Source organism: Tricharina praecox (genome assembly GCF_024521635.1).
Source record: "Tricharina praecox strain CBS 144465 chromosome Unknown BZA05scaffold_5, whole genome shotgun sequence".
NCBI classification, from domain to species: Eukaryota; Fungi; Ascomycota; class Pezizomycetes; order Pezizales; family Pyronemataceae; genus Tricharina; species Tricharina praecox.
The window spans coordinates 998,580-1,019,607 of record NW_026250407.1 but is presented as its reverse complement, the minus strand read 5'-3'; the positions used below and the strand labels follow the sequence as shown (position 1 = coordinate 1,019,607).

Here is a 21,028-nt window from a genome sequence, read left to right as displayed (position 1 = left end):
GTTGGGTCCGTCTGTTCGCGTATGGCCGGGTTTGAGGCTCATCGGACAGGCGCCGGCCAGCCCAATGAAGTTTGACAACTCTTCGACAGGTATCTCTTGTACTGGGTGTGGAGTTGGGTACTCAGCGAACGTCTTCGTTGGTGGTATCTCGGGCTGTTTTCGTCATCAGATTAGATTGACCGGCCATCAAGCCCACGTACTAGGAAGAAGAAACTCACCTCTCCTCTCTTGAACCCATATGGGAATTTAGCGTTGCTTGTTTCCGAAGATCCAGTAAGGTCGACATCCAATTGCACAAGAAATGACTCGGTCAATGGATTCTTCTTCTTCATGTGTCCCATTGCTGTGAGGAGGAACTGCAGAGAAGCGCGAACTTGTTCATCCCCGGGACGCGATTTCAGGTATGTAATGAACACTCGGGCCGCCACGTAGAGGCAGAAGGAGATGAATGGATTCATCTAAACGAACAACCCCGTGAGTCTTTACTCTCTCCCCGCCCATGGACTGAGGTGTCACCACTCACCCCGGATAAATCCAAATGGCAGACCATGCGCATGATGGATGCGATCTGAGCTGCAGCTGTGATGCATCGGATCTTGGATTCCGCCGACACCGACTGTGGCATGCGATTCTTTTCGGCTTTGAATATAGCCGCTTGATGTAAACAGATTGTCGACGTGTGGATATTCATATTCGTAAAAACAACGTTTGAATTATCCACTCCAGCTGGTAACCGGAAATGGTTGGGCAAGGACATTTGGATATTGAGCAATATGTTGTCCATGTTCCGGTGTCTCCGCCAAAACTCGCCGTTCAGATCGTCGTCTCGTTCGTCTCCATCCGATCGGTGCAAGTGTATGAGGTTACGGCCGAAAAGGGAGGCCATGAGGCAAACACCGCCGAAGGGAGACAACATGGCCGCGCCATCCGCAGTCATCGCCTCCTTCAGTGATATGGTCTTCGCGGGTTGTCCTCGCTCAAACGAATCCTCCGAGACTGGCAAGTTGGTGAGAATCTAACGCTGTCAGCACACTGCTAGCACCTGGACACCAAAGGTGATGTTACATCCTTCTCCTCGATACACATGGGCCAACCGGTTCCGATGGAAGCGTATCTGTCCAAGCAAAACGCCATCCAGAAAGTTCTCCTTCTCTCCTCCCGCTCGATCCAATCCTTTGGCGCCGGCAGACACTGCTTCACTTCCCACGCAGAGCCATCCAGCCTGTGAAGACCCATCATCTGAGCCAACCGCACTGCGCGTCCAGTCGACATCCACGCCCGTGGAAAATACATGAGTTTGAACTCGTAGGTTGTGATGAGCAACCATGCCTGAGATGAGGCCACCGATATGATCCCTTCGCCGTGTCCCTTCATCTCCGACTCTTCGAGGCATTTCCTAGCCCGTCGATAAAGATGTGTCTGCAAGCCTCCGTGATCGTCGGATACGGACGCAGCCAGAGTCCAGATGGCATATCGCAACGCAACTGGCGGTCGTATGTTTGGGGCCATACTCAGACTCGCAAAATACCTGGCCTTGTGAATTATTGGCATGCACGGATGTATTTTGTCGAAGTAAATATTATGCCTTGAACGGGACGCGATATCAGCAATGTACTCAGTAAATATACTTCTCGATCCATCCTCATGATGCAACCGCAAAGATCAAGTGTGCGCGTACAGAGCATCGATGACGTCTTGGGAAGGCAAGGCCTCCTCGAAACCCATCGATATCAGATCCCATGTTATCGCGGCAGAGTCCATGGTGGGCGTGGGATCGGTCCATTGCTGCGGCATATCTATCATGGGCGAGCTCTCGAAGGAATTGTGATGCTGTAGGTTCGGCGAAACGGATGTGCTGGGTCCCCGCACACCGCCGAGAATTGCCTCCATCCCCTCCATCCCGACGTCGCCGTCGCCAAAGAGCGGCGGGTCGATCAAGAGATGCGATACATATGGCGGTTGTCGTGCTCGTTCGGGACTGTGGTTATTGCCGTGGTGGGGATCCGTGGCTTGATCTTTGAGCAGCGTCTCGACCTGTGCTGTAGATGCGATAGAGGATTCATGAGCCCATCATATTCTGATTGTCTGTGGATCGATAAACGGCAGAAAATAAGTACCCAGACGTGCTTCCAATGCTTTGACATATCCTCTCTTTGGGCCGCTCTTCCGTCGAATCTCATCGTAGGCGCTATATGCAAGCTCGGGGATCAGCGGGGCTACAACAACGACGACCAACGACGACGACAGCGACCACCAAAGACGGCCGACGAGACGGAAGCCACCTGCGAATACGCACCAGTCATGTCCGAGTCTCGAACACGTCCCACAGCTCGGTTTGGTTCCATCACATCGAAGTTTTCGCTTTCTGCAAACAACGCAGGCTATTCTCTTGGGCCTGGGGACATCACCGGTGTTGGAGCTGTTGTTCGCTTGTGACGGCGACGATGAAGTCCTTCCGCCGGCGCCGGCGCCCTCATTCGAATGGATCGAGTTCGGCGGGGAGCCTGATGGATACTGGGGCGCTGATGGGCGAGCATTTTCCGCGGCCATTGTCAAGTCAGCCAGCTATCGGGAATGATTCCTCCTCCGAACACCGCAAGCAACCGAGCTCTCTCGGCGTGATGATGGGATCGGTAGCTAACTACTTGTCGCTTGCCGAGTAATGTCTCTCCTTGTCGAATTCCCGGCGACAGTCGGTCGGCGGCGCGATTCGTCTTTCCGTCCGAGAATGGGGTAAGTAGCAGTGGGTGCCGGATGATGATTTTGAGCGCGCAAAGAACACACAGGTTTGGAGGTGACGATTCCAAGTCTGGTCTGGACTGCGTACTTGAGAGGGCTTCCTTCAACTACTGCTACACAGCGACTCTGTCTGCAATAATAATAGGTAATCAGGAAGCCTGCACCTGCATGCAGTCCCAACCTGGTTGGTTCCCTTCTGGTGGAGTGCAACAAGGGGGTTTGCAGCCAGTTGACTCAGAATGTCGGAGGGATTGAATGGAACCCGACGATGGTGATGCTGATGATGGTGCTGATGATGCTGCCGATGATGAAGCGCAAAGGCGCAGACCATTCATTATTGGTGATGACCATTATTGGCGACGACCTCTCGGTACGTACATTGTGGCCATCGCTGAAATCACCATAACCACTTCATCTGTGGCCCAGTATCGTATCCGAGTACGTACACTTCAAGCTCATGAAGCCTCCCAGGCCTCATCTACCAGCGGTAGGGGGAGGGGATCTCGTATGTACTGAACTGTACTGTACTGCCCGTACAGACCATCCATAAGCCTGAAGCGAGGGGGAAGGGGGAGCACAGCCCACCCACCGAGCAAGCATGGCGAGGTTCAAGTCAGCACGATATGCCTCCAAGGCCTATTTCCTACCCTGTCATGTCAGAATCTTCTTCGGAATTCAGTGGTGCTTTCTAATAATGTTGTTAGGCAGAGCTAGCTAAGGAGCAGATAGTAGAAGGCTTGAAAGTTGATGGTGCTCCCACACATGCATCATCATGCTTTCCCTTATATACCGTACCTATCATACCGATAAGCCCAGCGACATATATACAAACATACATAAATACATCATACTTGGATACATACCTGCTCTTCACACCCGCCTTTCATTCAACTGCCGATTCAGCCGCCTCATCGCAGAGGGGAAGGGCTGAAGCGGCAGCCAAGTTACTCGGGGTGATTGGTCGAGCCATCAAGATTTGGCGCTTTAGAAGACAAAGAAGAGGAATCTGCCTCGACTGCAGATCAGAACGCCTGTAGGTATTTGTGTGTGTGGGCGAGCGGTTAAGGGTGGGTGGGTGGGAGGTTGTTCTAGAAGGCTTGAAAAAAAACCGGCACAGAATACTCAACCTGGCAAAGTGGTCATGCCCGTGGGAAAACCCCTTGGAGTCGGGATCGGGTCAAGAATTCCTCCGGTCGTAAAGTAGGATGTGCAGCAACCTCCGACCACCATCACCGCACCGCCACCACTCAACCCCGCAATTTGGCGCCAATGGCAACCACCTCCGACAGCCCACGATTTCTACATACATAGGGCGTTTGTTTGTTTGCTTATTTGTGGGTGCGTGGTTTGCCCGCAAGGTTGTGCTCGCCGCCGCCGACGCCGGCTGGTTAAGCGGACGACGCGAACGAACGAAGAGTGAAGAAGCCTTTCTGAAAGTGGCCAGTCCGCCAAGCAAGTAGGCACTTAATCTGACGCACGTGACGCGTTCAGGCGGTTCTGTGGTTAGCGGCTAGTTTTTTTTTATAGTTTTTTCTGTTTAATCATCGTTGCATTCGGCCTTCGGCTAAGCAGAGTACTTAGACTTACTTGGTTAACTTACCACACTAGAAGCTTGGCAAACTGCCGCCGCAGGCTTGACCTCGTGAGTGATGGCTTGTGAATGGTTACGTTCCGCGCCGCATATGTAGGAGTACGGTAGCCGTCCATACTCCCCGACAGGAGGTAAAATTCCCCCTCACCCCTCCCAAGAAAAAACAATATTCGGCGAAGCTTAAGTACTGTATAGTGAGGTGGGGGTAGAAAAAAATTGTAGTCCTAGGTGCGGTATCAGTACGGTCAAAATACGTGTTTTTTATGCCCTGATACGTTATCAATATGTGTCCAGCGGCAAACAACGTTTTTATTACCCCCCCTGAACTATACAGTACTTACTATCAGGTCAGGGGAACATACATGATGTACCTATATAGCACTGGACACTGGCAGCACACTGGCGGTGCATCGACAGTGGAACTTTGAATACCAATAGATATTCACCGTAAGAAACCACTCATCAGAGTTTTCCCACCAAGTCGACTCGACACGGCTTGTCTTTAGACTCACTCCCGAAGTACTAGTATGTATCCTTGAAACGGTTCTTCCTTTTCCAAACTGTGCACCTATGATAGTACCTGGGTACGCTGAACTCTCGGACAGCTCACCAAGTGGGGACTGTTGGCCGGCCGAACAGCCAGCCGTTCTGCCTTTCGGTAAGACTTGCTGGTTGATCGACCCAGACTCAGACTCTTGACTCACTGGCTGGACCACTAGTTTACGAGGAATCACTTGCTGCGGGGGAGGGGGGTACAATCTCGCTCAAAGCCGATACTGGTGGTTGGTTGGTTGGAGTAGGATGGCCTTCTGTTGCAAGGCATACATACCTACATGGGATGCGTCAAGGACAGTACTCAAGGATGGACACGGGCAAGCTTGTTCAAATACGAAACAACATACAGCAGGATACCCCACTCCGCCCCAGACCCTCCAGCAGTTCGGACCGGGAACAAACTGGGGGTGCTCCCATACCAACCAGCTGTTGGAGGATAGTGAACTGAACCAACTTCCAAGCTTTGAATTAGGAAAACTAGGTGGCCCATCAGTTGTCGAAGGCTTAAAGCTAAGCCGATCGCCACCACCAACCTACCATCTGGTGACTCCGTGAGGCAACCACCAACACCTCCTCATGGTATGGAGGCTTCAGAAGATGCAGCAACACCCGAGGAGCCTGATCCAATTGGTATCGGGCTTCCTATTACCGCTCTAGCGGAGCGATGAAGGAGCTGTCGGCGAGAGGAGGGAGCGAGAGGAGGACCTGTCGGATGGAGGAAACGAATGTGGCTAGCAGTGGGTCCAGCGGGGTCGTATTCGCCTTCTATCTCCCTCACCATGTACCGAATAGAAGATCAACCTCCATATCTCCTCAATATTCTGTGTGTACTCTCCTCTCGATCTCGCCCCCGGCCTGGAATGGTGTGGCAAAAGAGCCGTCCACAAAACCGCCATGCCCTATGCATAGACAGTGTTGAAGCTCTGGAGAGCACCAAGAAATTCAACCGCCGTACCCCCCAGAGCTAGCATTAGGAGCGCATGCTCAAGAGTAATTGAAAACTAGTACTGTACCCATCTGCCATCGCTCTTTCCGTGACCAAAGGATGTGCCATCTCGCCCTCTTAGGCAGCTGTGGCTGCACTGGCAGTTCATCCGTCGGACTGGCATGCAGTTCAGCGAGTTTTCCCCAGAACTGCCGTACCCACCTAAACCAACTGCGAACTGATAGACCATGTTCCCAACCGAAGTAGCAACGAAACCATCCAGAACTGAAGTGTTTCAACCAGTGTTCCCACTTGAACCGGCTAGGTACAATTTCAAGTGCCGCGCGCAAGTGGCGTAAAAACCGGCCTGACCCATGGCCAGTCGCATCAAAGTCAAAGAAGATTACTGCATCCAGGTAGGTATTACCAGCTGAAGACTGGGCATGCTCTTATGTACATACTGGGCCATATCTGAAACGAATTGGAAGCAAACCAGATTCATGACTAGTGTTGGTGGTGGTGCTTCAAACCTGGAGTGCCTCTCAAACGCGAGAAAATCTGTTCAAGGTATGTGTGTATGTACCGCATGGCAGGAGCAGCAGAAACTACTGTGGAAAGCAGTCCGACTACTACAAACAAAGCGTGGACGAGATCGTTTTCGATCCGCGGATTTGTTTGCAGACGAGAGGTGCACCATGGCAATTCTATAATTTCTAGAGGTCACCGACGTGGGAAGAAGGGCCGGCGAGGGAGAAGGAATGGGAAGGAGGAGGAGGAGATGAATCTGCTTCCGAGGAGGAAGACGAATCTACAAAAAGGAGGAGAAGTTGGGAGGAGTCGAGGAGGATGGTGAGGGCGAGTAATCACCATCGATCGGGCCAGTAGGGCAATAGGGAGAGCCGCATAGCTAGACTCGCGGACGGCGTAGGGTTGGTTTTGTAGTTGGTGTTCGCCGTAGGTAGTCTTCAAAGGCTCATAGATGCGAAATAAAATTGATGACCTCCCCCCCTCCCCCCCCCCCACTTGAACCGGCCAACAATTGGAGGGTCTGCTCCACCATCCCCCCTTCAAAGTCTACTCGGATAATCCGCCCATAACAGCTCGGATTTCAACACTTGACTCTTGAGTCCGACCCTATCACCGAGACAACACATTCCAGCACGACTCTAGTAGAAACGACTGCGGCGATACACGGATAATGAAACAATCAAGATTCAAGACTCAACACAGTTCCCAATCTTCCCCTTCCCCAGGCCTCGTCTTGTTCACGGTGCCCAACACTGCTACTTTTCCAAGGTCGGTGGAAGTTTCGGCGCACACGCCGAAGCCACCGAGTAACTCCCGGAACGTGAGATTCATCGCGACGACGACGTCCTCTTCCGCACGGGCGGTGGTCAGCTCGCCCAAAGAATCGTACCGCATGTTTACGACTTCACCGTTCTGCGGGGCGAAGAGCTGGATGTGGTCTGATCGAATGATCACCGGTGTCGAACGATAGACTATGTTTGCATTTCCCGGCTGAAGATCAACACGTTCTATCCGGAACCGTGACCGGTGCGTGTTGGAGACGTAGATGGTGCCATCATCGTAATCGCCATCGCCATCGAAGAACCAATACTGGTGTCGTTGGCGTCTGTTACGGATGCAGTACATACGACCGTGCACCCAATCGGGGTCCTCGACGGCCGGAATGATGGGGAATAGGGGGAAACTGTCAAAGCAGCCTTGGAAGCAGGACTGCACGATGACCGAACGACGAAAGTTCCGCCAGAGGTCGGTCGGGCGACGCAGAACGTTGTCAAGCAGAGTTAGAGTTGTAGGTTCTTCCGTGTCGTAGATCCAAAACTGTGGCGTGCGGCGGTCCAAAAGCACAAACATTGGTCGTATAGGCCCAGCCGTAGAGTGCGGTGCACTCTGCGCCACGTCATGCAGTGCTCGGAAGAGTTCATCGGCAACATATCGAGATTCGCATGTCAGGAATATTCGGCCATAACGCGCGAGGTTGTCGGACCTCAGGCCTGAAGTGGGTACGCGCACCTGCTCCATATATACGTGGTGGAGTGCCATCGCAGGAGGGAGGCGGGGTAAGAGAGAGATATTTGGGATTTGGGATTCTGCCGTGGGAAACGATGTCAGCTAGGTATGCCAGTTTCCAGAGATCTTATAGTATGTAATACATGCCGTCCGAGTCGGTATGTGGGGTCAAAAAGGTCGCCAGTCTGAACCACTGAGATGGCCGCACCATGGTTTCGCTGTGTTGATTCGCCGTGACTTCGGACCGTAGGTAAGTTGGCCGTGTGTCCGTGACTATGGAAACTTGTTTGCTGGCTTGCTACTCTATGCTGACATACGTCTCAAAGATTCCAGATCTTGGGCTGCGTTGAGACTAGTACGCTACCGATATCTGGCCGTCCTTCAAGAAGATTTTGGTATGTAAATATGGCATGTACGGATGATGCACCACATCAGTTCGATCCAATTACACACGGTGGTTGTGAAGATAGACCCAGCGATTAACCAATGGGAGCCGATTTAGTGCAGCAACTGAGTCAGATCCAATCACCAACCTCCATCATCTTTCTCATGCGGTCGTGGGGACAGAATCGATTGGCATGAGTGCGGGCGGGCTCCGCTTTAATCATTCCAGCAGATCTGGATCGCAATTTATTTAACGCAGGATCCGCACGAGTATACTTCTAACTTTAGGATACGAATATCTTCGCCGTAGTACCGAAGCTGGTCGACAACCCGCTCATATCGGATCACATTCCCTCCATTCCAGAAGGGCTCTTCAGTTGCTATGCGTCACACAAACTCACTCGAGATTGGTTGTGAGATGGAATCTTTGGCGAGCTTCGCGATACATTCTGGCCTCAAGGTGCTACCAGCTGAAGACAGGACACTACCTCACAAGCTATTACCTCCAGTGGACGAAGAGTCGCCATGACGCCCACTGCGGATGGTGCTGCTACAAGACCCAGACCCGGAAGCACCTTTTCAAATGCTGCCTCGAAGCAAGAGCCAGCGGAAGACACTGTGGGCACAGGTCTGGAAGGAGACGGGGAGGTGTACGGATTGCTTCAAGATCCAAGACCGCTTCGCAGACGAGCGGTGTAGCTAGGCCATCCTAGATTTCCTTTCATCCACTGATGTGGGCAGACGGATCCCGGAGGTCGCTGAGGAAGATGCAGCCAGCGAGGAGTCCGAGTGGGAGCTCAGGGAGGGGGCAGAGGGGGCGGTGGAGCTGAGGCGAGAAGAGGAGGAGAGCGCTGAGCTTGAGGAGCCGGGTCACTCCCACGGTTCCTCCCAACACCTTCTTTCATGACATCTCCTATTGAAGAGGCAGGGGGTGAGGTGGAGTGGTAGAGGGAGCGGAAAACGATTGTTTCGTAGTGTCAATTATCTGGTGCGCTCTACCTCATTGCTGGGACAGGCCGGGGCGGAGGGCAGGGGAAGCCACATCGGGCCGCTCGACGAAAGTAGGGTTGGACAGTGGCGTGTAAACGGAGTGCGTATGGGCAGATATTACCATGATCTAGATAGGCCGTATGCATACCTCATACCGAATCAATTCTTCGAAGGCTTTTGGTTGGAACGCACAACCTTTTTCCGGCTTCAAATGGTCAGCAGCTCTGTGGACCATTCCAAAATAACCCCCCCAAACCTCACTGAAAACGAACGCTTCATATGCTGCCAGTCCCGTCCTTTCCCGTGCTGGCAAACTCCAGTCCTCTAGCCCGTGCATACATCTCAGATTCCTGAAAGATTTCGTGTTCCCAAACGTTGCAAATGAATCACTCGCACTGATTAGTGACCGTGGCCCAGAACACGATGTTCCTCAGCCCGAGCGTGGGTTCCTGGTGGACGATATCCTGGCGATGGTTGGGAAATAACTCCAGTCGCAATGCTTTGGTGAATTCACTCAAAAGTCGTTCGAAGGAGGAGCTTTCCGCTGAGCTGATGCGGTTTATCAACCATTCGACTGATGGATGTGGGCATCAAAATAGTGAGCGTCAAAGTGAGTGAGCAAACATTGAAGTTACAGAAGGTGTCCGTACACTCCGTTGTTCCCATTGGACGCGGGCTAGATGGAGTGCTAGGGAGATGATGGGAGGTGGACGAGAAGTGGGGATCCTTATGTAGCGGTGGAGGTCTCATCAGCGGTTCTATGATACATGATACATCTACCAGAGACTATTCAGGAGTCGTTGATGGTGGAGGGTAACAACCATTCACGATGATCAGGTTCCACTACATACAGAAGCAAGTACCTACTTCACATACAAGACCATTGCTAGTTATGATCTCAAAGATTTCATACTTTCTGGTCCAAAAGTTGGTCCATAAGCGTGCTTCTACTTCACCTTTCTGCCGCTTTTCTGTTACTAAATTATATCCAGGCCCCCGCCCTATGGTGCGCCAGCAGCCGCGAATCGACGCGAATGAGCAACAAGATGGCTTACGCATGTTAACAAGATTGTTTCACTTATCCATCAGAACGAACAAACACCACAGCCTGTGTGTAGTCTGAGAACTAGTTGCTACCTATGCAATCATTTACCCATGACCTGCGTGCTCTCTGCTCTCACAAGCACATGCCCGTCCTAGAATTTCTACATGTGATCACCGCAAGTTCAAAAAAAGCTTTAATTGTCTGCAAGTGATCGGCCCGTGATGCGCGCCTACGTCGCTACTCGTTCCTGATGAGTTGCTCGGCTTTCTGATACTATACATAGGACGGTGATGATTTGTAGGGCTGAAACGCTTGCGGTAGCGGTTCCGGATGCTTTACGGCACTCAATCCACAGCACGCTTTGAGACGTAGGTACAACTGTGTCGTGATATTTCTGTGGCCTCAAGGGGCGATATTTGGTATTCTGGCAGTTACATGTAGTCCCGCTCGACCATGGCTGGCACAGAACGTAGTCTGCCCTACACACCCTATCACGTTGCGCACCAAGGTGGCCACCAAGATTTCGATGACTATCTCATTTCGCGGAGTATTTTTTAATTATCATTGCGAAACGCCATCGAAAAAAAAAGCCCGATACCCCAAGAGAATGCCCAGCCCTTTACGCCTATACGTTCGGAACACACCACGTTAGCCTCCGCCTCCCGTTGCTTGTCCGTGTTCAAGAAGGGAATCTTACCTTGATGGCGTACTTCCTCTGAGGGAAGTAGGTAGCCTTCTTGGTAGCCTTCTGAGTCTTCAGGGAAGACTCGTGCTTGGTGAGACGCCGACGGATAGCACGGGTCTGCTTGGGACGGAGGTCAAGCGGCATGTACTTCTTGGTCTTGTAGAACAGACGGAGCTGCTGCCTCTGCTTGGCGTTGAGGATGGTCAAGGTACGGGCGATCGACTTGCGGACATCGTGGCTACATAGCAGGATAACGTTAGTTCTATTGCTGACTTCGAATTATACACGTCGCGGTCGGATGGCTGGTGTATGTGTCGGTCGGTGTACGAGCGGGAGCGGGAGTGGTTACATCTTGGTGAGCTTGGAGGAAGCACCACCGGCAATCTTCTGGACGCGAAGAGTGACGAGCTCGTTCTTCAGCTCATCGAGCTGCTTGCCGAGATCCTCCTTGGACTTAGGCCACAGTTGTGCTGCTTTAACCCCGGGCTGTCACGAAGTGAACAGTCAGCACTTCGTCCTCCCTCTCAAATCCTCCCCAATCTCCCAATCCAACAATCGCGCTCTTTTTCGTTCGTTCGCTGTCGCACAATGGGGGGGAATCGTGCGTACCATGGCGTCTGTTGTCGAAGGGAGTGTTGGCGAGGGGTTCGGTGTTGGGCGGGATTTGTCGTGAGTTCGTTAATTTCACGATTTGGGCGGGCGTCGTTGCTATGTCGAAAATGCTAGTCGGAGTTTGCAGTGCACACACAAAACATTTGTGGCAGTCAGTTGGGGTGGTTGTGTGGGGGTGAGGGTTATGCCCTAAGAGTTCAGACGATAAGATAAACTTGGTAATCTTATCAGGTTGGTGTCGAGGATCTTATCTCAACATCTCATCTTTGAATGCCCGAGGCTGTGCAGTCTTGCTGTGGCGTCGGCTAGCATAGATGATGAAGCTTGGACCCTGCTGCCTGCCACTTGCTTGCAGCTCCCGCCCGCCATACGTCTGTATGCACACTCCACAGTACCGCACTTTACCTACAAATCAACTCGCACCGCTGCATAACCACGCTCAAACATAGACACCCGCAATAGCACCACATGGCCTCCTCCGGTAGCTGGGCGCAGTTGCGACAGCAAGCTCGTTCGCTAGAATCACAGGTAGTTGCTAGTGTCCGACCTCAGCTCTCCCACCAACTAACCACCGCAGACCGAGAACCTCTTCCAAACCTACTCGACCTTCACGACGTCTCCCTCGCCAAAGCCGTCGAAGGACGAGTCCGTGACCGAAGCGTCGCTATCCGACATCCTCTCGCGGCGCGAAGCGGTGGTCTCGTCGCTGTCGCGCCTCCTCGACTCCGAATCCGCCGTCAACTCCTCCGCCGCCAAACTCCAAAACCTCACACTCCACCGGTCCACGCTCGCAGACCACCGACGAGAGTTCCTGCGACTGAAGTCCGCCATCACCGAGTCGCGGAACCGTGCTAACCTCCTACACTCTGTCCGCGACGACATAAATGCGTACCGCTCCGCGTCGCGCATGGAAGATGGCCGCTCCGAAGCGGAGTATATGCTCGAGGAGAGGACCAGGATAGACCATTCGAACAATATCGCAGACTCCGTGCTGGGACAGGCGTATGCGATTAATGCGGACTTTGCCGAGCAGCGGACGAGACTCGTGCAGTTGAACAGGAGGGCCATGTATGCCGCTAGTCAGATTCCCGGCGTGAACACTATCATCTCCAAGATTAATACGAGGAAGAGGAGGGATAGCGTTATCATGGCTTCGTTGGTGGCATTCTGCTTCTTGATGGTGTTATACTTTCGGTAGAGATGTAAGGTGTGTATGGAGTGTGGGTACATTTGATTTGGCTTGGTATTATCTTGTTGTCAGCCGGGCATTTTGAGTTCCTCCTTGTAGTATTGATTGATCGAATAGTGTTGTATTACTGTTTCGGCGTTTGCTTGCTTGCTTGGTGCTTTGCTGTATGGTGTACGATATCAATAGTTCGTCTCGCTTTGCCTTCACTCCACGATGCTGCTCTAGATCTATCCATCTAAGCTCGCCTAATATACACAGAATATCATACAACCACCTCTCCACTCCCTACTCCTCACCCGCAAGCTTCAACTTCTGATGATCCTCCACCAACTTCCGCAGGCCCTTTACAAGCGCGGCCCTCTCCTCGGGCTCGGCCACTCCGGACCCAGCCCAGCGAATCCTACAGTTCCAATCGACGAGGTAGACATAGCCCACGCGGCTATTCCACAGGCCCATATCATGCCTGACATCCTTCGAGACGCCCTTAGTGACGATGAAGTAGCGATCATGCTGCTCGAGCGGCAACCTAGCCTGGAGCCGTGGGATAAACATCTTGACCATCAGGGCCTTGAGCCAATTCTCCTCGACATTGATATCGATTCTCTGCGCCTTCTCGCCGCCGTCGATCGTCATGGCAGGCACCTCGCTCTCCAGCCCCTCCACAAAGCTCTTAACCTGATTCTCCGCCCACATCGACGAGAACACCGTGACGACACTCACCCTGCCATACAGCGCGAGCGTCGTATTCAGTCTCTCCCCCGTATTAAGCGTTCTTCCCATAAGATTCGGAAAAAACAGCGCCTTATCCGCCCTAAACAGTAAGTTTGGAGCAAACCAGCTCTTGCCCTTAAACTGTTTTGACATGCGGGAGAAATCGCGGAAGTACGGCGTGGCCATTTCGTTCGCCAGCCGCTGCCGCTTCAAGAGGTGCTTCTCATAGTCGACGAAGTCGTCGCGCCGCTGCTGCCATGACCGCGTGTCGACCCCGCTGTTCTCGCCGGGCTGTGGAGGCGACATTAATCCGATTGGTCGGATCAGCTGCGGGGGACGCGCCGCTCGGAATTCTTTCTCCGTGAGTGGGACGTGGTCGACGGGTGGTGGGCGGGATTTGGGCGCTGTTGGTGGGGGAGGTGCTGGAGGGGTGGGTGTGGACGGCTTCGGGGGAGCAGCTGGTGAGGTCGACGACAGGCGCACGGCATTTTTGATGTAGAGCTGTTGTTTTTGCTGCTGCTGGAGGAGCGATCGGAGCGGCGATTGGTAATTGCTGCAGGAGCGCAGGAGGGTGCGGATGGGGGGGATTCGTGGTGGCATTGCGGATGTGCGTGCGTGAGGGCGGTGGTGGGGTTGAGGTTCGGATTGGAATTAGCTAGCTTTGCCCGCATGCAGGAACGTCATGTCATTCATTGATTAAGACATCATACGGTATATCACTCGGGCTAGAGTACCTAGTTCGCGATTCGTCAAGCAAACGACAGACAGACAAACCATGACGTTAAAACTCCCAGTAAACCCATCAAACAAACATAAAAAATAGAGAAACCTCGTTATCAGCAGTCGGACTTGTAACCATCCATCCTCCAAAAAAACCCCGTGTGAGTGAATAAATGCTATGGAAACCCCTGCCCAGATTTTACACAACAGAAGAAGAAATCGATTGATTATACAAAGAACCCTCCATTCAGCAGTAATCCGACCCTCTCCACTTCCGTCTGGTACTCTGCCTTAATATCAGCCAGCGTCAGGACTTCGCGCTTGTGTGTTGTCCGCGAGCCATCTAGCTTCGCCCTCTTTCCACCACTTGCAACACCGTCCGCATCGACCCGCGTTTCCGATAGTATCCAGGCCTGATCTTCACTCACGCACGAGAGGACGTTGATCAAGGCCAAATATCCATCCGCAACGACTCTAGAGTTGGGATCGTTGGAGCCAACGTTCGCGGTGCGTAATCGCTGCAGTCTTTCGTAGAGGATGTATGCCGCTGTAGCCCGAGTTAGCATACTAAACCATAACCACAACCGCAGACATCTTGACAACTCACCTCCGCGATAATCTCCCCTCTGGATGCGCCAAGCGTAAAGCACCTTGTGGAACGGCGGACCGGCAGAAACGTCAAGGATTTGTTGGCACTTGTACTTCAGCGCATCATCCACCTCGTCCTGCAATCCGATCCACGGGTACGAGCAAAGTCGCTCTCCCTTATTCTGCGTGACCATAGCCGTGACCAAGTCGCGAACTCCCGCATGCCGCCTATCGAAGCGATTAGCAATTGCAAAGCATATATCAACCGATGAGGAAAACATACAGAGCTTCGTCAGAGTATTGGGCAAGAGCCAAATAGGCTTCGTCGAATAGGCTGACCTTAAGTGCCGCGCGGAAGTACTTTAGCAAGATCTCCGAAGTGAGCGGCGTCTCCTCCTATCGTGACATTAGTGTATATCCTTGACGGCACAGCCAGTCGGAGCCTACCGATTCGCCGACTTCCAGAAGGGCAGCATTGCAAGCATCCACAACATATTCGGAGGCGTCTTCCTCCTCGAATAGAGTACCAACGTGCAGATGGTAATGTGCCAATCCACACCCAACAGCACCTGACTCTGCAGAGAAAACATCAACCGCCGAGTAAGCCGATCTAGGCGCAATCGCTACGCAGTAGTGTTAGCCAAACCAAAATTTTCAGGCGAGGACACGATCGAAACATACACATCCCATAAGCCGCTCTATTGAAAGTAGCCAAGGCCATCGCAAAGCTACGGGCCTTCAACTGGGTCCTAGCCTTCATGTATGTTCCCCATGGGGTCTGCGGCAGGAACTTCGCAAACTCTGCCGCAGGTCCAGCGTTGATCTTGATCAGAGCTGCAGCAACGTTCGTGACTCCATTGCCACGGTCGAACAGGTCGAGGTTGGCCAGGAACCTCCGTATGCAGAGAGAAAGGGATACCGAAGCCTGACGACCAGATCCGTAGAGCGACGGGCCAAAATTGTCTGGCAACACCAATTGGAGAACGGATCCGCGCTTGCCGTGGCGCACAACGGTGCTCTCTCCGGAGACGTGAAGATCTGTCAGCGCCCGGGAGATGTCATCGGTCGGGGAGGCGGTGGACGGCAGGGCCAACTGTGCAGAAGTCCGTGCCATCCAACCCAGAACCTCGTACTCCCTAACGTACCCAAGGAGGCGGCCGTAGAGGGCTTCCGGGCTGGATATTCTCGCGAACCTCCGCGTCTCGTCCGCAAAGGCTACATAGACCAACAAGAATACCAGCTGCGAGAGCATCTCGTAGTTGACCTGGATGACCTCCTGCGATCCTCCCACCAGCACCTTTGCGCCGAATGAAGTCAGTCTTGACTGACCAGCATGTGAGTCTGGCTGGTTGTAAAGACTGGCCATCAGCGACTGGAAAGCCGCCTCTGGATCCTGCATTGCGTCAAAGAGCTCTTCGATCTTGTCATAAGTCTCCTGCGGAACTTCCTGCTCGAGACATCTCTCGTAAAAGGTCCACATCAAGTCCGACACGGCGTACATTGGGTCCTTGATCGTCTCCTGCTGTAGTCTCATCATGCACGCATCGATCGCAGACTCCGTCAGGGATTCACTCAATTCGTTGGCCGCAGAGACGAGTGTCATCACGTCCGACAGTTCAGTACCCTTCAATCCCGCTCCTAATCTCTTTGCGGTCCGGTTGGAGAGTGTGTCGAGGCTGTTCTTGTACGTGGCGAGGTTGTGCCAGATCACCTCGGTTTCGGTGCATTCCCGAAGTGCGGTGATTCCATCGACGTTCACAGTCCACACGAATCCGGACAGCGGGTCGGAAACAAGTGACAGCGCCTCTCTCCGCTGCTTGTCCAGTTCTATGCACAGCCGAGAAAAGCGGTCCCATTGCAGATCCAGCTCGTTTCGGTATTTCAACTGCTCATCCTCCCCGCCCTTCTCGATCCGTACCGCTGCACCAACTATCTTGGCAATCCTGGCCTGAACTGTTTCAGTCGTCGTGCTCGCTGTGCTGGGTACGAGAAAGTTATTTTCGTAAATTCGAAGCGCTGATTCGAGGACCGTATCCGGAAAGCGTCCAGGATAGAATATCCACTTCATCCAGTGCTCCGAGACATCCTCAGAGGTTTCCGAGTAAGTTGCCGGTCTCGGAGGGTTGTGTAGGGAATCAGATGTTGCCGTTGTCCACTGGCCCCAGGTATTTCTGACATCTGAGATGTCGAACCGGACATTCTGGACCTGGAAGTTTGTGTCGCTCTTCCAGAGAACCCAGAGGTCGAAGATGGTGGGACCCTCTGTCGAGGCCGGAGTTATTCTGAACTCCGATATTATCCAGGGAGCAGTGACACTCGGCGGCCTGGCATTGAAGGTATCCTCTGGGTACAAGTCGACCAGGTTCTTGAACTGTCCTTCCAGGTGGTCGCCCTCACCCGTGTACTTCGACACAGCCCAGAACTTGAACTTGCCAGTCGCAGCAGAAGAGAACGACACAAGGTAGAAGCTGTGGTCAGGCTGGAACGACTTGTCGATGATTGCCAACAGATGGGATGGCGCAGGGTCCAGCCATGTCTTCATCTTGACCTGTGCAGATTGCGGTTCGTTGAGAAGGTCGGTCGCGCGGATAAGGGTCCCTTGTTCCAACGACCAAACCTTCAATGAGTGATCTACGGACACGGTGAACAGTAATGGTTTGGCATCCTGTCGGTTGGTCGTGGGATGGTACGCAACTGCGGAAACGACGGTAGAGTGCGTAACGCTGTTGTGACCGTATTGAATGGTACCCGCCCCAACCCAGGGCATCCTATTCTTCAGGAAACCGAAATAACCACTGTCGCTGAACGTCTTCTCCGTGTAACTAGCAACCGTGGGGTCGGAACCTGAATGACCAGTAAGCAGCGCCCCGGACCGCCGGACATCAGCAAACTCACTCTCCGCGATAGATTTGTGCTCCCTGTCCAGCTTGAGGATATTGCCATCCTGTAATGGAACGATCAGAGACAGGTTGCTGATCGACAGTAGAAAGTGCGGCGAGTGCAGGGTGAACGTCGACGGGCAGTATGTGGTGCAGTAGTCAGTCGACTGCGAGCCGCGTTTCAGGAACGAATTCCGCAGCAAGAACTCCGGAGTCAGGTCGAGCGTGTATAGCACACCGTCGCGCGTCAACGCATATATCACTAGCTCGTCGCGATTGGGCGCGTCCGCGAAACCCACGGTGCCCGGCTGTATCTGTTCGGGGAAGTAAAACCTGAACGTAGTCTCCAACTCCCCCTGCGACTCCGGTCTGGTAAAGTCCACCGCCGCCACGGACAGCACATATGAGTCCTCCACTACCCGCCACAGGATGCTGCGCGGAAAGCGGTCGGCAGGCCGGTAGTAGATCGACGCCGTGCTGGCATGGTGCGCAATCTTAAACTTCTCTTCCGTGTCGGGGTGCTCCTGGCGCTTGCTCTTCTTCCTCACGTTCAAGCTCCTGCTTGACCGCCCGGCATGGTGCGGAAGGGGGACATCGATTACGGTGGTGGATCTCTTCTCGGCCCAGTCAAGGTTGATGCGCGTCTGCTTGAAGAGGTGGCAGGCTGGTCGATCGGTCATGGCTCTGCCTGTGGAGATTGGAAAAGCGTATCGTAGGCAGCGATTTGGTGAGGGGTGCTGCTGGATTACGCGATCTGTGGGAGTGGTGTGAGCGGTGGTGGCTGGTAATGGTGTTGTGGGTGGGTTGGATTGTGTGTTGGTGTGTAAGGAAAGCAGGTACCTGAGTTGGGAGACGTGAAGATGTTTGGGGTTCAAAGAATCACGGGAGTGTGAGCATGGAACCACCCTAGCAGCAGCGTCACCATTGATCATAGGAGTTCCAGTATATGAATTCACAACCACCCTCAATGTATATTCAAAGACATAATTACTCCATTCATAGTAAAAAGAGCGTTATCTACTGACCAGATACATGCCATTCGTAAATACATTCATACACCCGACCAGTCCTCCATTACACGCACCCAAAGCGTCCCGACCCCGTCTCAAGTATTACGCCATGACCCGCATGATATAAAAGGAAAAAAATACGTGTCTATAAACCAAAAAGACGAGTGCCTGATGGCATCCTCGACGCCGCGTGGGGCCTCGAAACCGCACCGTAACACGCAAAAGAGTCGTGTGGTTGCAGCTGCGGGCAACCGATCATTCCCAGCACCCAGAACACCAGCCGGCCAATTACTTCATGTCCATATGCTTCAGCTCACTCTCCTGCTCCGTCTCCGCAGTGTGCTCTCTGCGACTGAAGAGGCCACTTAACGGCCGCTCTTTGGAGGCGGCATCCTTCGAGCTGTGCTCGCCGCCAAATCTCGAAAAGAGTCCAAGCTTCTTAGGTCGTGGTCCGTCGTCAAGCTTCACATCCTCAAACTCGTCTTTCGGCTCCTCGACGTCCTTTACTGTGGGAGGCATACGAGGCGACCGTTGGTCAAGACTCATTCGCGAAGGCGGCGGTCGAGAGTCCAGGCTCATTCTGGCGGGGACGTCCAGGCTCATCCGCGACGGGCGCACATCCATACTCGCACGGCCCGTCACTCCCGTTGTCGGTCGGATGTCGAAGCTGTTCCTTCCCGGCGCAACATCGCTGATTGGTGACCGCGCAGAGATATCCTACAGCAAAATCGTCAGTATGTACAAGTCCACGATCTGAGGCGCTGCTGCACTGACAAATGACCTCCGGTATGAATCGAACGACTCTCGCGAGATGGTGAATGGCTCCTCCAAGGGGGTCAGAGGTGGTCTGTTCTTGATCGACGTCGAGGAGTTGTCTCGCTTCAGGAACGAGAAGCTCTTTTTCTCGGTTGGTGACGGCTGCAAAATAACACTGGACGTCAGAAACTCGACGCAACCGACTGCGCTTGGAACCGGATCGAACTCACTGGGAGGTAAACCCCGCCATTGACCACTACACACACATGGGATCCGTTAGTCGAGCTTGTTCGCCGAACAGCGTCAAGGAGACGGGGCAGCTATGTACGCACCACTCATCTTGTAGGTATTCTTCTCGTCGTCATTCTTCACGATGCTGATGGCGCTAGCGGACTTGATGGATTTGTTGGAAGCATCGTCCGCCCGATCCTCTCCCAGCTGCTCAACCAGCGGCGACGAAGTCGAAGCGGTGCGGGGCGCCGGTGGCGGAGGGTTCCTGCGAAATGGGTTCCGAATCACAGGCATGATTATAGCTTGTTTCTGTTTCTTGCTTTCACTTGCTACCGGGGGAGCAAAGATAGTAATAACTCGGAGAGAGAGTAACTTGAACGAAAGGACAGACACAAAAAGAGTGAATCTGAAGAGCTTTAGACAGCAGGCGGCAGCAGTGCAGCAGTTGCATCAACGGGGGTGGGGAGGAGGGAGGGGATCTTGGGTACTAAGGCCAGGCAAGCAAGCAAGCAAGCAGGAGCATCCTTGGCGGGGCGGGTCTCGACTCTACTTGTATTGCACTCCATCCTTCCATGCATCGTCGCATGGACGGATGGGTGGTGCGCCTCCCATCGATTATTCGTTCCCCACCGTAACTCCGCTCACCTCTGGGTACCTCCTCGGATCCGAATGATCCGGGGCCACCGCCAATGAACCATCAGGCCAGACCCGGACTTCCAAAATTTCAGCAGCCACCGAGTCGCCGCCACCCCCGCCTAGCCGCATAAATAGTGTGCGTCGAGTCGGCAAACGTTAACCGGCACGGCCATCTGTGCCCATCCCATCCATCCCCATGACGATGTTCTCGGGGTGAGATAAATAGAGTAGTGATGGCCCAACTGCTAGTGCATACGGTGGGCTGTAGCCTTCCTCCTGCAGGCGTATTTACTCTACTGCGTCGAATCGAACATCCAAGCAAGGCACATAAGATCGTCCTTCTCACTCAGCACAGCATTGGCGGGATGGTTTCTCTGAGACAGCGGTCATCTTCCTCGGGCTGTGTTCTCCTGTTACGACGCTCCGTAACATATCGAGACTCCACATACAGTGATTGAGTAGAGTACCGTAGTTGCGTAGATACCCGTATGGAGGTATTTACGGATACGAGTAAGGATTGCAACGTGCAAGCTGCAAGCGCCGTCGTCCCACAACACGACACACCGCATGTCGGTCGGGCTAATCACTCACCACTCAGCCGGGACCCCCGAGGCGCAAGCATCCAATCTGCCCGTTCGAACGAACGTCACTGGGACGAGAAACCACGGTACAAACGCGCAGAGATGAGCATCCCCAGCGCCGGAGCGAGTGACATACGCGGCAACCGCACTGCCCCCACCCCTTGGAG

At 53.4% G+C, this 21,028-nt stretch overlaps 7 protein-coding genes across 7 annotated transcripts; 1 reads left to right on the top strand and 6 right to left on the bottom strand.

Moving 5' to 3' along the window:
* Nucleotides 1–170: 170 nt before the first annotated feature.
* BZA05DRAFT_424421 (fungal-specific transcription factor domain-containing protein) lies at nt 171–3,090 on the bottom strand (the record flags this gene model as incomplete). Its single annotated transcript, XM_051485913.1, has 7 exons — nt 171–458; nt 524–1,015; nt 1,066–1,585; nt 1,679–2,039; nt 2,118–2,188; nt 2,297–2,452; nt 3,002–3,090. 7 exons carry the CDS (start codon nt 3,088–3,090, stop codon nt 171–173), a joined length of 1,977 nt encoding a protein of 658 aa, XP_051342160.1.
* Nucleotides 3,091–6,826: 3,736 nt separating this feature from the next.
* Nucleotides 6,827–8,519, bottom strand: BZA05DRAFT_390117 (uncharacterized protein). The gene is made up of 2 exons (XM_051482854.1): nt 7,992–8,519; nt 6,827–7,924 (listed from the first exon to the last, which is right to left on the bottom strand). The coding sequence occupies exons 1-2, from the start codon at nt 8,053–8,055 to the stop codon at nt 7,032–7,034; spliced, it is 957 nt and encodes a 318-aa protein (XP_051342159.1). The 5' UTR covers nt 8,056–8,519; the 3' UTR covers nt 6,827–7,031.
* A 2,112-nt stretch (nt 8,520–10,631) lies between these two features.
* On the bottom strand, nt 10,632–11,672 carry BZA05DRAFT_390113 (ribosomal L29 protein-domain-containing protein). The gene is made up of 4 exons (XM_051482853.1): nt 11,558–11,672; nt 11,298–11,434; nt 10,961–11,186; nt 10,632–10,888 (listed from the first exon to the last, which is right to left on the bottom strand). Exons 1-4 carry the CDS (start codon nt 11,558–11,560, stop codon nt 10,883–10,885), a joined length of 372 nt encoding a protein of 123 aa, XP_051342158.1. The 5' UTR covers nt 11,561–11,672; the 3' UTR covers nt 10,632–10,882.
* Nucleotides 11,673–11,913: 241 nt separating this feature from the next.
* BZA05DRAFT_221590 (uncharacterized protein) lies at nt 11,914–12,926 on the top strand. Its single transcript, XM_051479727.1, has 2 exons — nt 11,914–12,088; nt 12,138–12,926. The coding sequence occupies exons 1-2, from the start codon at nt 12,029–12,031 to the stop codon at nt 12,756–12,758; spliced, it is 681 nt and encodes a 226-aa protein (XP_051342157.1). The 5' UTR covers nt 11,914–12,028; the 3' UTR covers nt 12,759–12,926.
* On the bottom strand, nt 12,832–14,390 carry BZA05DRAFT_221596 (F1F0 ATP synthase assembly protein Atp10). The gene has a single exon (XM_051479728.1). It carries the CDS (start codon nt 14,058–14,060, stop codon nt 13,035–13,037), a length of 1,026 nt encoding a protein of 341 aa, XP_051342156.1. The 5' UTR covers nt 14,061–14,390; the 3' UTR covers nt 12,832–13,034.
* Nucleotides 14,234–18,514, bottom strand: BZA05DRAFT_221585 (nucleoporin Nup120/160-domain-containing protein). The gene is made up of 6 exons (XM_051479726.1): nt 17,664–18,514; nt 15,450–17,612; nt 15,216–15,391; nt 15,052–15,164; nt 14,788–14,996; nt 14,234–14,727 (listed from the first exon to the last, which is right to left on the bottom strand). Exons 1-6 carry the CDS (start codon nt 18,325–18,327, stop codon nt 14,408–14,410), a joined length of 3,645 nt encoding a protein of 1,214 aa, XP_051342155.1. The 5' UTR covers nt 18,328–18,514; the 3' UTR covers nt 14,234–14,407.
* A 95-nt stretch (nt 18,515–18,609) lies between these two features.
* BZA05DRAFT_390108 (uncharacterized protein) lies at nt 18,610–20,229 on the bottom strand. Its single transcript, XM_051482852.1, has 4 exons — nt 19,746–20,229; nt 19,644–19,669; nt 19,432–19,575; nt 18,610–19,374 (listed from the first exon to the last, which is right to left on the bottom strand). Exons 1-4 carry the CDS (start codon nt 19,936–19,938, stop codon nt 18,946–18,948), a joined length of 792 nt encoding a protein of 263 aa, XP_051342154.1. The 5' UTR covers nt 19,939–20,229; the 3' UTR covers nt 18,610–18,945.
* Between the last annotated feature and the right edge of the window lie 799 nt (nt 20,230–21,028).

Coding starts and splice junctions, on each gene's coding strand:
- BZA05DRAFT_390113 (XM_051482853.1), bottom strand. Junction 11,187..11,297: donor TCCTCCAAGCTCACCAAGAT/GTAACCACTCCC, acceptor CCTGCTATGTAG/CCACGATGTCCGCAAGTCGA.
- BZA05DRAFT_221585 (XM_051479726.1), bottom strand. CDS start 18,327: ATGACCGATCGACCAGCCTGCCACCTCTTCAAGCAGACGCGCATCAAC. Junction 15,392..15,449: donor TAGAGCGGCTTATGGGATGT/GTATGTTTCGAT, acceptor ACTACTGCGTAG/CGATTGCGCCTAGATCGGCT. Junction 15,165..15,215: donor TTCTGGAAGTCGGCGAATCG/GTAGGCTCCGAC, acceptor ATGTCACGATAG/GAGGAGACGCCGCTCACTTC.
- BZA05DRAFT_390117 (XM_051482854.1), bottom strand. CDS start 8,055: ATGGTGCGGCCATCTCAGTGGTTCAGACTGGCGACCTTTTTGACCCCA. Junction 7,925..7,991: donor CCCACATACCGACTCGGACG/GCATGTATTACA, acceptor TTCCCACGGCAG/AATCCCAAATCCCAAATATC.
- BZA05DRAFT_390108 (XM_051482852.1), bottom strand. CDS start 19,938: ATGCCTGTGATTCGGAACCCATTTCGCAGGAACCCTCCGCCACCGGCG. Junction 19,670..19,745: donor GAATACCTACAAGATGAGTG/GTGCGTACATAG, acceptor ATGTGTGTGTAG/TGGTCAATGGCGGGGTTTAC. Junction 19,375..19,431: donor ATTCATACCGGAGGTCATTT/GTCAGTGCAGCA, acceptor ATTTTGCTGTAG/GATATCTCTGCGCGGTCACC.
- BZA05DRAFT_221590 (XM_051479727.1), top strand. CDS start 12,029: ATGGCCTCCTCCGGTAGCTGGGCGCAGTTGCGACAGCAAGCTCGTTCG. Junction 12,089..12,137: donor CTCGTTCGCTAGAATCACAG/GTAGTTGCTAGT, acceptor TAACCACCGCAG/ACCGAGAACCTCTTCCAAAC.
- BZA05DRAFT_221596 (XM_051479728.1), bottom strand. CDS start 14,060: ATGCCACCACGAATCCCCCCCATCCGCACCCTCCTGCGCTCCTGCAGC.